General features: G+C 31.1%; 3 protein-coding genes across 3 annotated transcripts; 1 reads left to right on the top strand and 2 right to left on the bottom strand.

Annotated features, from left to right (window-relative positions):
• Window positions 1-5,281: 5,281 nt before the first annotated feature.
• Window positions 5,282-8,098, top strand: LOC139425699 (uncharacterized; the record flags this gene model as incomplete). Its single annotated transcript, XM_071181388.1, is given in 1 exon segment — window positions 5,282-8,098. A coding segment is annotated over 1 exon segment (2,286 nt). The 3' UTR covers window positions 7,600-8,098.
• A 3,012-nt stretch (window positions 8,099-11,110) lies between these two features.
• On the bottom strand, window positions 11,111-12,320 carry LOC139425643 (protein GVQW3-like). The gene is made up of 2 exons (XM_071181046.1): window positions 12,317-12,320; window positions 11,111-11,505 (listed from the first exon to the last, which is right to left on the bottom strand). The coding sequence occupies exons 1-2, from the start codon at window positions 12,318-12,320 to the stop codon at window positions 11,111-11,113; spliced, it is 399 nt and encodes a 132-aa protein (XP_071037147.1).
• A 2,815-nt stretch (window positions 12,321-15,135) lies between these two features.
• On the bottom strand, window positions 15,136-16,726 carry LOC107438870 (zinc finger protein 271). The gene has a single exon (XM_016051272.4). The coding sequence runs from the start codon at window positions 16,591-16,593 to the stop codon at window positions 15,199-15,201; it is 1,395 nt and encodes a 464-aa protein (XP_015906758.1). The 5' UTR covers window positions 16,594-16,726; the 3' UTR covers window positions 15,136-15,198.
• Window positions 16,727-16,795: the final 69 nt, after the last annotated feature.

Here is a 16,795-nt window from a genome sequence, read left to right as displayed (position 1 = left end):
AAAAGGGAAAATATCGTAGTACATTCCTATGCAACTGAAAAGAGGAGGAGAGGGAAGGGAGAAGGGCTAAAGGCATGAAACTGGTCTCTCCCCAGATGGCGTATTCGAGTGTTGCGATCGCGAATAGCACATTTCAGAGGATTCTCTTAACTCTAGGGCGAACACAGTATACCGAAGAAAAAGATTTCCTTTCTCTCGCCGATCCGAGCCAAAACCTGTCCTAAACAATGATCCCACACTGTTACTTGAATAGCTAACCACGTTACCATAGTCACCACCACGAACTCGTCTGGATTAATCCAGACGAATGGCTAGGGGAGTTCTTACTTTAGACAAACTATGCACGTTTATTTGTTGCCTGATTTATTATATGTGTTTTTAAAAAAATCGTTATAAAATCTTCATTCGCAAACCTGTCATTTCAAGACAAAAAAATCGTCATCTGAATAAAAGAATAAAACACTATACTTATCTTCAGAGCCGGATTATACCTTTCGTAGGCCCTAGGCATAGCCGTTTTTGGGCCCTCCCTCCTTTCCCCACTCCTCCCCTCTTTTCAAAATATATACTAAAATTTTCTTGCATATTTTTTCTTACATTTTTATTAATATGGATATTTTGCGTAGTTTGGAATTCGACAGCATAATACAAGATTTCGTTGAATCCAAAAATCGCTAAAAAGTAATATATTAGATAAGATTCTGCAAAATAATTTATTACCGAAAAATATTATAATTTTATTTGTATCTTCATAATTTTGTGCAAAATACACTTGTTGTTTCTAAAGCTAAATTATTTTTGTCAACAAATTTTTTTCTCCCAAGTTTTTCGTAGGCCCCTGAATTTCGTAGGCCCTAGGCACGTGCCTAGTGTGCCTATAAGTTAATCCGGCCCTTCTTATCTTGTCAACAATAACATCTAAATTTAAACTTAAATAATAAATAGTAAAATGATCTTAATCTCGCTGCTAGAACAAGAGGCTAACACTACCGCATGATGTTGCACAGATTGCATCAAGAACAAAAAACAATAAACTGGTTAAAAGAGGCCAAATCGAGACTACCAAAAAAGCGAGTTCTTTCTAAATCTAGCAATGTCACCTTTTTTAACACTGCATCTATAAATAATTTTAAAAAAATTTCATTTCAAATTCACAGCAGATTTGAGCTCGAAAATTATAAAATTTATTTCTGTTATTAAAAACAATTGGCAATCGAAATGGGCCACAGGTGGGTTTGATTGATTGATTTGTTCATTTACGTCGTACTAGAGCTGCACAATGGGCTATTGGCGACGGTCTGGGAAGCATCCCTGAGGATGATCCGAAGACATGCCATCACAATTTTGATCCTCTGCAGAGGGGATGGCACCTTCGCTTCGGTAGCCCGACGAACTGCACGAGAAGTCGAGCACTTTACGGTAGAACAGTTTAACGATGACCAATACCACACACCCTCGATACTTACGCAGACTGATCCAAGTGGTCACCCACCCGCACACTGACCGCAGTCAGTGGCGTAGAGCAGAACTCTTTACAACAACACTTCGCATGCTTTCAACATTAGCGTGTGGAGATTTATAGAAGAATTCAAACTATTTTACAGTGAAGTGCTCGACTTCGCGAGCAGGTCATTGGTCTACCGAAGCGGGGATGCCATCCCCTCTGCAGAGGATCAAAACACCATCCACAAAATAAATAATTTATTATTATTGTTAAGGAAAGTTTCCACAAACATCTAAATAGGCTATGATATATTTCAATCCAGTCGTTTTCGACAATGATGCCATTTAGTACTGACAATTTATAAAATAAATTTGCTTTTAATTAAGCTTTTTTTTAAAATTGCATAAGTCCCACAGTTTGCTGATTGAAAATAAACGGTTCCCAGTAGAACACCGAAGTCAAGCATCACTGGCTGCGTTCAGTAAGCGGGTGGGTGACCACTTTGATAGCCTGCGTAAGGACCGAGGGTGAGCGGAATCGGTCCTCTGGTGCGTATCTGGTAAAGTATCTACCTACCTTAAATAACATATATGTTAGTCGCATTAAAAGCAAAAATTAAGCCTTTAATGTGACTAACATGTTAAATTTTTCTAACTTTTTTTCAGAAGACTGTGCGTATAGACAGATTATTTTTTCTAATGAGTTTAGTTTTTTTGCTAATTTAAAATTTGTACATTAATTCCCTGGGATAACCAAAACTCAAGTTACTATTAAAATTTAAAGAGAATAATTTACTAATTTAAATCATCGTAATTGTTATTGATCTTAATATTTTTTTCTTGAAGTATTATTTGTAGAGAGTAAGGAAAAGGCCTTATTTTTATTTTAAAAAAATTTATTTTATTTAAAATAATGATAAATTCTATAATATTGAGCTCTAAAGGGTGGTCTAATGTAAACAATAACAAGCGTCCTTAAACCGGAAGAAATTTAGAAAATTTCCGGTGTATCCCTCCACTTTATGTTATAACTACGAGGCGATGTGTGAACAAGCCTAATATTCTATGCAGTTTTGTTATTGTAATTTGGGTTCAAATCTAAACGTAATTGTACCATTCATAAGAGCTTTCAGAAATGTATTGATTCTCAGAAGTCGTAAGACCAAAAAAAAATTTGGAAAGTTAATATCTCATTGTGAATAATTCTTAAGGTTTGCCATGTTTTGTATTTTATCCCTTATTTGGCTACATTTGAATAAAATGTCGTAAAAAATATCTTTTTAAGATAACCTAATTAGAAAATATTCTAATAATCATAATATTAATATGATAATGCTGAAGTTTAAAGGGTGAAAGAAAGAACTCGGTACATGTGAAATACTGCAAAAGATATGATGCAATAATATGATGGCGCGTTTTTTCAATCTGCGGCGTAAAAATATATCGTAAGCAGTAACCCGGAAGTCTTGAAAGAGCAATTTAGGGAACGCTGCAAGCTCCATACCGCCTATATTTCCGGGTTACTGTCTCCGGTGAATTTTGAAGCTATTTGGCTCACAACGTGATCGTCGTGCTTTGAGATTCTTGCAAATGTGGCATTTGATTACTTATTGCTTGCGTTTACAATGCTGACAATACTTGTGCTTACAATGCTAAAGGTGCTAACACTAAAGTAATTACTTTAGATGTAATTTAGATAGTAATTCTTTACCATCTTAAGATGGTGCACAGCTTATAACAAGAACAAACAGTAATAAACAAATGGAAAGAGGTCATATCAGGACTGCCAAAAAAGCGAGTTATTCAAAATCTAGCAGCCATGCCACCATTTTTAACAATGGATGGTGTTTTCAATAGAAATGTAAACAATAACAATCTCGAGCTCGGGACCTACTCTAGTTCCGGTTAAAAAGTTTGCAGCTGCTTACTACATGTTATTCTGATAGGCGATGTTTTCAAACGGATAATTTTGTTTTCAGTAAAAGAAATAAATTAGATAATTTCTGCTCTCAAATCTGCCGTCTTTCATAAGATATTAATGTTATTATGTAATTCTGGGGAGTTTGGAGTGAAAATGTGTTTTAGTTATTTTGTTATTTATTATTAAAAAAGGTGACATGGTTGCTAGACTTTGAATAAGTCGCTTTTTTGGCAGTCTTGATTTGGCCTCTTTCCATTTGTTTATTACAGTTTGTTCGTGTTGCAAGCTGTGCACCATCTTACGTTAGTGTTAACACTTTTAGTATTGTAAACACAAGTATTGTTAGCATTGTAAACATAAGTAACAAGTAATCAAATACATTGTTTGCAAGAATCTCAAAACACAATGATGCCAAATGGCTTTAAAATACAACTGAAACAGTAACCCGGAAATTTAGGCAGTCCCGAGCTTGCAGCGTTCCCTAGTGTAGGAAACACCATCCATATATCTATAAATAACTAAAACAAATTTTCACTTCAAACTCACCAGAATTACATAATAGCATTAATATCTTATGAAATGCAGCAGATTTGAGCTCAGATATTATCTAATTTATTTCTTTTATTGAAAACAAAATTATCCGTTTGAAAATATCGCCTCGCAGAATAAGCTGTGGTAAGCAGTTGCAAACTTTCCATCCGGAACTAGAGCAGGTATAGAACTCAGGATTGTTATTGCTTACATTTATATTGAAAACACCATTCATCGTAAACATTGATTTGTTTAGCATAGCAATAAACTTATCGGTATGTTAAGCAAATGAATGCTAATCAAATTAACAATGTAAAAATAAAGATTTACTTCATATGCACATACGTATACATATGACAAACTCATACGTATCTGTTTATAAGTAAAAATTCCTTTTAGTCTGATATAAATTTCTATAAACGTAATTTGTTCTCAAAATGCAAATAATAAATAATGGACTGTATACAATTTCAACGTAAAAAATGGTTAATATTACATAAATAATTAAGATTTTTAGTCATTGCAAGCTTTGAAATTGACTTTTGTTTTTCAATTAACTTGCAGACAGCAGTAGAATTTTCTAAAATTGAAAACTTTAATCAAAAAATTTTAGTAACTTTACTTCTGCATTTTTTGAAACAAAAAGAAAACAAGAATAGAAAGTTTTTTTCATTGTATTAAATTAAAAAAAAAAGACAATATTCTTTATGCAATATTAAAATATATCATAAATACTAAATTATAAACACATAAAAATATTTAATTTAAAAAGATTTTCATAATTTTTATCAAAATTCAATTAAAAGTATATACTAAAATATATTATTCAATAAATTTGAAAAAAAAAGCTCTATCAATGCAAAATAAGTGTTTAGTATTTGGTTTATAAGTTGGAAAAAGTGCGAAACCTCCCGTGTCACCGCTTGAGATTGAACCACAACCTCTAGGTTTGTAGACTTTAATTTAATTAACTTAAAATTTCTTTCATTATTTGAAAAAAAAATTGCATTTTAAGAAAGGACTTACCAGAATACATCTTAGAATTATCAGTTCAAATATTATTTTCTTACTATTTAAATGAAGAAACAAAAGAGTACGAGCCTTAAATTGCCACGTTGAGAATAGGGAAATTTCGTGAAAGCTAGTAGGACTACGCGAATCACTAGCGCCACAACCACACATGCGTGTGCGTAGAGATGAGTTAAGCATGGAAAACCGAAAAAAATTGATGTCCATTGTAAGCGAGAAGCTAAATGCACTTTAAACTATATAGCTTCGTTTATCGTCGCTCATTACCTTCTGTCCATATGATTTGTTTTGGGCATAGTTTGGTGTTTTACTTTTTCATTCGTTGTTAACTATAGATTTCCTGTTTTTATTTAAGTACTTCAAAAACATTCTGAAGAAAGTTGGAAATCATGGATAAAGATAAATTCCTTCAGAATCTGAAATCGGCAAACATGTTGCGCCAAAACAGCAATGTTTCATATTGTAAGTTAATGGAATCAGGAGTTGAACTTCCTTCTCATGTTTCTAATCGTCTACCAAATGCTTATCTTGTAATTAAATGTTTGGAGGCTGATTTTTTTGAAGCAATCCAACATTTAAATAAACAAGATGTTATTGGACTTTCTCTGGAAGGCTGTGATATTGGACGCTCTGGTTCTTTGGAATGGTTAAATATCTCTTCTTCCACGTGTACATATTTGTTTTATGTAGCAAGTCTAGGAGGTGATGCTTTTGATAAAGGGTTGAAAATGCTTCTGGAGAACAAAAGAATTGTAAAAGTTATACATGATTGTCGGAGAGCTTCAGATTGCTTTTATCATCAATACAACACAAAGCCCTCTAATGTTTTCGACACACAAGTTGCTGATTTTGTTGTAAACGCTATAAAGAAAAAAGCTGAGTCAATCACTAACAAAGTTAATTCTTTAAATTATTGTTTAAACTTATACTTAAACGTGCCAAAAGAATATCTCTGTAAGCATTTTAATTCTTCTCTGAAGCTTAGTTCTCTTCCATTAAACCCTAATTTGTTGCAGTTTCTCATAAAGAATGTGATTTATTTGAGAATGTTGAAGCAAGAGCTGGATATCATTCTACGGATGCCTTTCCGTAGATGCATTGATGTGTATTTAAATGTTATTCTTAAAAAGGACGATCATGAGTTGCAGTTATATCCTACTGATTTTAAACTACTTCCTCCTGAACTGGTGATGGAAAATATGCAAATATTTAAGTTCACCGATAAATTAAAACCGGCCGATTCTTCAAAACCACAGAATAACGAAGATCCGTTCGCTAGATATGAAAGAGACTGTAGAAAGTATCAGCAAAAGTATGGGTATGGAAAATATGCAGCTGATAAGGAGCTTGAAATCGATGATAATTGTGAAAATGTTGATAGTGGTTGGAGCTATTCTAATAGAAATGAGATAATTCAATTTTTGTTAGATAAAATGTTTTCTGGTGACAATTGTGATAGAAGTGTTATTTCTATGTCACCGTTTGAGAATTTATCTGATCGAGATGATTGTTCTGTAACATTGGAGAGGGATATGTGTAATACGAACTTTGAACATGATTTCAAGCATGAAAGTAAAGCTGCGTCAGTTCCAAATTTTACTTCTAAGAGTTCTTATCTATCTGAAACTAAACTGTCTCCATCATCAAAGTCTTTAAAATCTCCTGAAAAATTTGCTCAGCCGTTTGAAAACCTTAGTTCATCCAGTGATGGCTCAAGGTCTCAAGATCTTAATACACCTGTAGTAGATAATAATTTATCTAATGTTCTTGCATTTCCCAATACCATTAAACCTTCAAGTCTCAACGCTACAGAATCACTATCATCTGGTTCCTCATTTTCCAAAAAGTCTCAAGTTTACAAGAAGTTAGCTGAACAGAGACATTTGTTAACCAACCAAAAGCAGCTGTCTAGTAAATCTGCATTTTTAGGGAAAGATTCTATCGGTGTTGAAAAGTTACTTTTTTCTAAAAAGAATTCAAATGATGGAAAAGATTCAGTTTGTGATAATTCTTCATTGTCTGGCAAGTCTCAAGTTTACAAGAAGTTTGCTGAAGAGAAATGCCTGTTATCAAGCCAAGAGCATGTGCTTAGTAAATCTGCAATTTCTGGCAAGGATTCTATGAACATTATGCATTCTGCTGGAGGAATGTCCAATTTTGTAAAAGAATCTCTTTCTGATGATTCATCAGATATTTCTTCCTTGTCTAGAAAGTCTCAACTTACTTATAAATTGTTTGCTGAACAAAAACGTTTGTTGAATCATCAAGCACGGTTGTCCAATGTATCGATAATAAATCCTGATAAAGGTCCGATTTGTGCTGAAGGAAATTCATTACCTAATTCAAATATTCAACCGTCTGTACCGTTAAAAGAAGCGAGTCAAAGTGCTTACAGAGAAGATAATTCTTCCAAAAGTAGTTTTGGTTCTATAAATGGATCTTCAGATTTTCTTAAAGATAAAGATTCTTTAAAAATTAAGTCCTTTGATGAAATAGATGATATTTCCTGTGATCTTGATAGTTTAAATTCATGCCAAGTTGATGAGAACAATCTTCCGACCTGTGTTCAGGATGAAGATCCTTGGGCAAGATTACGAGATGCTTTTTCAGAGCTTGGGCCTGCCAGATATAGCTCCGAAAAAGTTGTCTTTGTACCTGCAGGAATGCAGTATTGAGATTTTCCTTCTGTTTGTTTTTGTTAATTAATAACAAACTGAATTTAGGGATTCACTGTTACCTATTTTTGTGGAAGTCCTGAAATAATTGAATTTATAGGAAGGAGCTTAGTTTTTTTTAAATCTTAATTAGGTTCAATACTTATTTCATTTTTAAAGCTGGTTTGATTGGTTAAATTGAAAGCAAGTGAGCTTATTATATTTTTAGACCTCTTCAATTGTTATTTCGCCAGCGTTATTAGTTTTTTTTTAATTTATTCATTTCACCATTGTACTTAAATGTGAACTAAGTATTTAACATCTGTGTATATATATATATAATGTTTACTACATTTGTAGTATTATTAAAAACATATCTGATTTGAATGTACAATTTGTAAATTATTTTTTGTAGCTGATATTGTAAAAAGAAAATCCCTATATTATTTAATTTGTATATTGTTAAAATGAAACTAAAAAAAATAGTTATTTTTTGAATTAATAAAAGTTGTTTCTCAAATTCGCCTTATTTTATGTAGTTTTTATCATAAGTGCATTATTAAGCTTCATGGGGTTCTGTTTCGCTTACAAAATTCTCCTTTTGATTTCATTAAAATCTATGGGTAAAGTCAGTTTACTTCTTAATCTTATCACTTTATCAGAATAACATTTAAAATTAAGGGTTAATTGTCAACAAATCTGGTGTTTTTCTAATGATATTTTAATAGTTTTTTTTTTTACCAAGCAAGCTTATATATAGAATATAGTTTACATCACTTTGTGAATGTAGCTAAATGTTAAACATTTAATCTCTCATCGATTCTCTTCAACTTTAATGTGTGATATGTTTATTGTAAAATATTGCTTACTAATGAAGGGTTGCCAACTTTCTGCATTTTATGGATAAATTTCTTCTAGTGATAATGAAATTTAATTTTTAATGTTTGATTCTTTGTTTAAAGTCATTTCCAGTTCTCTTGTGGTGTATATGTTTTCATTGTCTATTAATTTTCAATTAAATATATCGCAAAGTTGTAATGGGCAGCTCTGCTAGTCTAATATAGTATTACATTTTAATAAAAATACTGCTTTTAGTTTTAAGCCTTTAATTTGTAATATTTTAATCAAAATTTTTTTAAAAAAAGTTATAACTTATAATAAAAAATTTAAGAGGATTGCTTTTAAATTAAGGCCTTAATATATAGTAGATAAATAATATTTTTTATAAATTTTATGCTGATGACACCCAGAAAAATCTGAATATTCTTGTAGCATTTAAGAATGCATAGATGCAAAACTGTTTTAAGTCAGTATATTGTATTTTATAGAGATTCAGTTCAGTTGTGATTATTCGCTTTTAATTTAAAGTAATCACAATGAACACAAGTCAAAACTAAGTAAAAGACCAATTTAGTAAGCCCAAATGAAGAGGTTAAAAAAGCAGATAATTTAAAGAATGCAGTGGCTGTTTTTGATACACTTATATGAATTTTCAGAGCCCGTTAATATGTGTAAAGCAACACTTCCCAATCCATTGGCCACAATTTTTCATAACGATTTAGTTGTAGTGAACATCTGGCATTACTCAGAAGCTCTCAGTGGTTTGTCGCCAACAAGGCAAACATGGAATATTATGATTGAATATCTTATTACGTAAAATAGTAATGTGTCAGCATATATTATTATAGAACAGATTAATTTCTTAATCACGTTTCAACTAAGAAATGAGATATCAAGCTGATGATGATGTTAAGTAGGAAATATATAAACAGGGAAACCTCAAGGAAAGACCACCTCTGTGTGAGCGACCATTTTTGGGAGGCACAGAATGTTTTTCTATAGACTTTGTGTTGAAGAAAACCTTTAAGAGAGACCATCGAAACCTCCCCCAGTGACAAGGCAAACCTCTCCACCAGATACGGAAAAAATATTAACAAAATAAATAAGAAGATTAAAAAGTATTCAAATTGTTTGTGTGAGGTTTTTATTTGCAAAATAAAGAAAAGGCCAAATAAGGAATCACAAAAAAATATCAAATCAAAAAATATTAACAAAACAAATAAGTAGATTAAAAGGTATTCAGAATATTTGTATGAGGCTTTTATTTGCGAAATACTAAATGCAGAAAAGGTCAAATAAGGAAACGCGAAAAAATATCAAAACAAATAAGTAGATTAAAGTATATTCAAAATATTTGCGTGATACTTTTATTTAGAGTCCTTAGACGATATCTGAAAGAGATCAACAATCTCACATTGCAGTCAGAGTACACTAAAGATGATCCTATCAATGATTTATTCTTAGAGTTAAATTTTAAAAGAAAGTATTTTTTTTTCGAAAAACAAGTATCTTAAACAAAGAAACCTCTTCTCATTTTCTAAAGCTAACTAATTTTTCTGATATAAATTAAATACAAACTTAAATATAATTGTTTATTTATTTAAAATAATTCAATAATTGGTACATTCGTTTTTACACATAACAGTAGGGATAATTTTTATTGACACTAAATTTTATTAATCGATCCGGTTTTCATGATGTTAACACAAGTGGCACTTCTGCACCAAGAAAATGACACTGACTTCAACTAAAATCGTTAGCAAAATATCATGTACCTTCGATAACATTTTGAAGTCAATGGAGGTAACCCCTAAGAATGACCAAACTTCCACTATTTTGTTTACGGTCCCCTTTAAAAATATTGCTAAACCATTATTGACACCAATGATGCCTCATTGTGGTAATAGGTAACTAATATAGGTATTGTAGAAGTATTTTTAATAACCATTGAGACAGAACAGTATTGCAATGAAGGTAAATCAAAGGTTTCGCCAGAGTAAAGTCTTATATTTTTTGAACTTATAAAAATATATCAATATTTAATCAGTGAATAAAGCGATCTGAAAGCAGTTCCAAGGATTGGTGAGTACAAGCTAGGGTAGATCCCCCTAATATATATATATATAATCTCATCATACCTATGTAATAGGTGCCTGTCATTATAATTTCTCTAACATACTTCTAAAAACGAAATCCGAAACTGTGTTCCTACATTGGCTTCATGGTCCTATAATCAAAGTTTATAAAGGAAATTTCTAGAAGATAGAATAAGGATACATATACGAGGGTTGTCCATAAAATAAGGTTCCCAACGAATTTTCACAATGAAAAACATGTTTATTGGCATTGAATAATACATGCTTGGAAAGCTTAGACTTCACTCTTTTTTTCGGCATAATCGCAATTTAAATCAATGCATTTTTACATGCGGTGTACCATCTTCTTTATGCCTGAGTCGTAGAACTCTGCCGCCGCTCCGCGAAGATAGCTTAAAACAGACAGAATTAGCTTAAACTTCTTCGCCTTTGGCGAGCCTGGATGCTTCCATTAACGCAATTGTTCTTTTGTTTCCGGCGTCATGTAGTGGACCCAGGTCTCGTCCCCAGTAACAACAGAGTCCAAAAATTCCTTGCCATCGGTTTCGTAGGCATGAAGAAATTCGCAGGCGGCTTCCACACGTTGCCGTTTGTTGTCATCCGTCCGCATTTTCGGGACCCACCTTGCCATATCCTAAGCGGTCTCTCAAAATGTTGTGAATGCAGGACTTACTGACAACAGGGATCATCTCGCTGAGGTCCCGAACCTTCACCCTTCGATCTTTCAGTATTGCTTCTTCCAATTTCGCAATCGCTTCGTCCGAAAACGATGGCCGGCCAGAACGTTGTTCGTCATGGGCGTCTGTAAGTCCGTTTTTGAATTCTCTGCACCATTTGCGCACATGTTGCACACTCATACACTCTTCCCCGTACGCTTCACAGAGTTGGGAATGAATGACCACCGGAGGAACGTTTTTTGCACTAAAAAACAAATCACAGAGTGTAATTCGCGCCTGGCGTGAGAAACAAATGGAAGCTCCATCTTTCACAGCTACTAAGACAAGAATTAAAGTTGTAGATACCTCGCAGGGGCGAGAACTGGGTAAAAGGGAGCCAAGTTACACGCCAGTCTCAACAAATCCCGCTTAACAGCGTTCCTAGCGTCCGCAGCTCCTTGGGAACCTTATTTTATGGACAACCCTCGTAGTAGGCATTAGTAATAAATCATGGTATATTTTATGCTCATATGAGTTTTACTTAATGAATAAATTATATATATTTCATTAATTTAATCAGCATTTATACAAGCTCGTTAAAATGTAAAATTAGGTACTTGAAATATTTAAAAAATCAAAGTTAAATGAAAATTTATCATATTTTTCATTGATTCAAAGTAAAAAAGTTTATCCTTTTTTTTTGCACACATATATAATTTATTAATTAAAATAATGCAAATGAACATACCTTGTTTGGTAAATATGTTATGCAAGCAAATATATTTTAGTGCTCTGAGAAATTTTCTGTTTTACCTTTGAAGCAAATTATAATAATGACTGCTTAACATATATTTTATAAACAATCATTTTAATATCAACATCTTTATGAAATAGATTAAACATTCAGAAAAAATTAGTCTTTCACAAAAGCATTTTTATTTATTTATCTCTTGGTTGGTAATCAAGCAATTTTTCAGTACATTCTATTTATAACCTTATATTTACATTATATAAATACTTATATATATAGGAATTAATTTTGAAATATACTTATACCACATAATTTAAATCTGGTTTTCAGCAAACCTTAATTGATTTTTTGAATTTTTAATATTAATGGTATTAGCAGCTAATTATAATATTTACCCATTGTAAGAAAATTTTTATCCTATACTCAATTGAGGAGACAGAATTTCAATATTAGAGAAATACTTGATTATACTTTTGGTAAAAAAATTAAGCTATTTTTTCAAACAATATTATTTATTGATGAAAATTACAAAGATTAGGAATATTTTTGCATAGTAATCTATGCCAAAATAATGATTCACAGGCAGCAGGAAACTAAAAAAATCACAGAAAAGTACTAATTCGCCGATTGTTGTTGATATAGGAAGATCCCTTAAAAGTTATTGAAAGCATCAGTTTTAAGAGTTACTTGCATTACATCAACTGACTGAGCATTTAGGATGGCAAGACATTTTACTTAAATTTTTTTCTTGCTGGTTATTCAATTAGAAAATTCAGTAAAATTTTTCCTTCCACCACTCAGTTAAAGAAGTGATTAACAATCAAATGAATTGTTCAAAGTAAGCGATAAATATGCTTATGTGATAAATATGCTGCTTATAAGTGAAAAATTTGTAGAAATAATACTTTACTGAAATCCCATTATTATTATCAAATGAAATTTTGTTCTAAAAATATCTTTCTCATTAATACTCCTAAAAATTAATTATAGTAGTATGAAATGTATCATTTATTTTTCTTAACTTGAATCACATTTTTTTCTTAGCTTCAATCACAATCAAAAAAGAAAATCATAAGTGCTTTTTTTTTAAAGTTTCAATATAATATTAAATTTTCTTTTCAAAAAGACAGATTTAATAAAATATGACAAACAATACTAACCAAGATAATGAAATCAGGGGTCTGTCCAGGGTAAATTTGCAACTGTTTAGAGGTACCTTCACAAATTCAACTTAAGGAAAAATGGTAGTTTTACAAAATGCTTTTAAAAAAGCCAGTTCTAAGATTCTTTTCTTATCCCCACCTCTTAAAATTTTGTTTTTGTATACCCGTAAGAAACAATAAATCCAGAGATAATTCCACATATACAATTAGGTAACGCGTGCTTGGTCAGATAGTGCGTTATGGTAAGTCTAACTGGTCCCTTACGCCATACTAAAGCCTTCTATTCTTTTTTTTTTTCTCTTCAAATTAAACGATGAGACGCTGCCTCTTTAAACTTTGCAGGGCATTTAACATTGTTCTAAATTTATGTTAACAGACCTTTATTTTTTTTAAAGAAACATTTTATTATCTGTGAAATTTTTTTTTTCTATATGACTCCATGGGAAATGTTCTCATAATGAAACGCAAGTACTGTTAAATGCTTTTTTTTAAAAAAAAAATTCAAGTTGTAATTTAACAAAGGTCAATGATTTTTAAATTTGGATACAATTTTAAGCCCAAAATTTTACAATAGCAAAGTTATTGTTGCACATATGGGGAAAAATATATAAAAATTTACCATTCATAAATAATTTTTATTTGTAGTGACAATATTTGAAAATGTTTTCTCACTTTACCATATTTTTGTGTTGATTTTTTAATATAATTTACACAAATTATGTCTAATATTTCACAAAATAGGTACCTCTCATAAAACCTTAGACAGACCCCTGATGAATTAACATTTAATGTTATAAATATTTTTTATGTATGAAATTTAGAGTAAGTGTATAATAGTTTGCTATTTATGTGATTTAAGCTTTGCACTATGGTATTTGATGGATGACCATTGCATAAAGGAATAATTTTATTATAAATATTACATAAGGCTTAGTTCTCTAGAAAATAAAAACAGTTTTAGAGAAAAGTATATATTAAAACATTGAAATTTCTAACATACTCTTGTTAGTGATTCAAATCTAATTATTAGATAATCAATGTGCTGAATCTTGGGTAAACCAAATAATTTGATCGAGTTATTCATAGTAAATAAACCAATTACTTATAAAATAAAATGTAGTGTAAATTTTACAATACATAAAAACTGACTTAATACTTCAAATTAGAAATGACTGAATATCAATGAATTTCTAATTAAGTATCCTGGTAACAACAAACTTTATAAATGAAACTGTCGGATGATTATTAAATGATATTTTACATAAATTTTTTAACAATATAAACAATGACTAATTAGGAATGTTAATTATTTACTCAAAAACACTCTTAAAACTTTGTTAGACAGTGATTTTATAGACATCCAATTTAATTAATAATCTGATTAAAAAAGTAATTGATTTACAATTCTAATTACATTAGCTAGAATCAGAGTTCTAGCAAAGTGCTATTTCAAATTCATATAAATTGTTTTTAAAGTACAGTATACTCTTAATATCTCGAAGTTCAACGGATATTCAAGGATTTTTAAGATAGTGGATTTTTGCGATAGCAAGTTCAGCTATATATTGTACATAAAAGAAAAACATATTTCAAAATAGTACTTTAAGAAGTAGAGTCGCAATACATAAGACTAACTACTAATAATTCTGTATGAAATGATAATAGACTAAAAGTCTAAATGTAACAATAATTTATAAAAGTAAACAAAACAAAAGTTAACAAAAAAATAATTAAGTAACAAATATTAATACATAAAACAAGAAACAAAATATTAATAGTAAAGGAATTTGTTTACAATTAAATTGCACTGTGATCTTTCTAAAACAATTAAATTTTCCATAAAGGAAAATATTTAGCATCATAAGGTTTTGAGAAGAAACTCTTCGACATAAAAATTCAAATTAGCATTAGGTGGTCATGCAATGTCAAGGAGAAAAATATTTTTTTGACGTTACAAGGTTTACGAGATATAGAAGCATCGAGAGTATACTGTATGTCACCCATATTTACATGTCTAACAAAATTTTAATAAAGATTAAATTATCCAGAAATAGTTGCAAAATAACTTTAATAAATTGAATCTTTGTCAAACTATTGATTATGAGTATTCTTTATTATGTAGTTATTATAGCACCGACATCACCATGATTCAAATAATGATGATCACGATCATTAGGATTAAAAAACGATTTTTCACATAGATCACATGGATACTGTTTTTCAATAACACAAGTAGTATAATGCTTTTGTAAATCTTCAAAGTCCTCGTAAGCTTTTCCACAAATTTCACACAAATGTACTTTTTCTTCCGTAGTTTGAGTATGAGTAGCTGTATGTCGTTTTAATAAACTCTTGGAAGTGAAACTTTTAGGACATACAGTACAGGAATAAGGTTTTTCTCCACTGTGAGTCACATAATGCTGTTTTAAATGTCCCTCTTGAGTAAAACCTTTACTACAAACATCACAAGTGTATGGCTTTTGACCTGAATGCGTAAGGTAATGCCTCTGTAGTGTTGCATTATTAGCAAAACCTTTATCACAAATATCACATATATGAGGTATCTCAGCATTGTGGGCAATATAATGTTCCCTTAAATGACTCTCTTGAATAAATCCTTTACTACAAATTTCACATACATGAGGTTTTTCTCCTGTATGCAAAAGCATGTGTCTTCGAAGGGCACTTTTGTATGTGAAACCTCTATTACATGTTTCACATGTATATGGCTTTACACCTGAATGAATTGAATAATGCTCTTTTAAATGATGTTCTTGAATAAATCCTTTGTTACAGTATTCGCAGGTATAAGGCTTTTCACCTGTATGAATCAAATAATGCCGATCTAATGTGGATTTATTAGTAAATCCACGATTGCAAACTGAACAAACATGTGGTCTCTCACCAGTATGAATCAAGTAATGTCGAGCTAAAAGTGTTTTATTTTTGAATCCTTTATGACAGATATCGCATTGATGTGGTTTACCATTAGTATGCGTAAGGTAATGACATTTAAATTTTATTTCTTCTAAGCAATCTAATCCACACTTAGGACATACAAATGGTTTTTCGCCAGTATGAACTTTACGATGATCAGCCAAATCTTCATCAGTCATAAACCCTTCTTGGCATATATCACAAAGATATGGTTCTTCTCCAGTGTGAATAAGATAATGCTCAACCAAATACTTTTTCCTAGTGAAACCTTTAGAGCACACAGTACATACATGTGGCTTTTCACCCGTATGGCTTAACAGGTGCTGTTGAAGGTTATATTTCTTGGAAAAAACTTTATTACAGTAATCACAGTTGAATGTTTTAGGCGGATTGTGAGACGATTTATGTTTTCTGAGTTCGTTTTTTGCTTCAAAAGTTTCTCCACATATATCACAAAAGAAATAACCATGATGGTTCGCAAATTGTGGCGTAATCCCTATGTTGCTGATGTCGTAAACCATCATCTGTATTCCCTCTCCATCAGAAGCCATCAATGCATCTTCTATGTTCATAGCGAATAAAAGATTTGGAAAAAACGATTATCCACTATAAACAGTTTCAAATGTTTCGCCTTTCAATATTACTTAATAACAACACAAAACATGGCGGTTTTAGAGGAGTTGAGAGAATAGTAAATGTTGTTGCCAATTTATATTTCTGATATTTCCAGCATAAAAACAACTAATCAAGTGAAAATATAGACATTAGCGCCAC

The sequence above is a fragment of the Parasteatoda tepidariorum genome, chromosome 5 (assembly GCF_043381705.1).
Source record: "Parasteatoda tepidariorum isolate YZ-2023 chromosome 5, CAS_Ptep_4.0, whole genome shotgun sequence".
NCBI classification, from domain to species: Eukaryota; Metazoa; Arthropoda; class Arachnida; order Araneae; family Theridiidae; genus Parasteatoda; species Parasteatoda tepidariorum.
Note: the sequence above shows the minus strand (reverse complement) of the source record. Positions and strands in the feature narration are given on the sequence as shown.

Bases quoted from the DNA above. Each gene is read 5' to 3' on its own strand.
- LOC107438870 (XM_016051272.4), bottom strand. From the start codon at position 16,593: ATGAACATAGAAGATGCATTGATGGCTTCTGATGGAGAGGGAATACAG.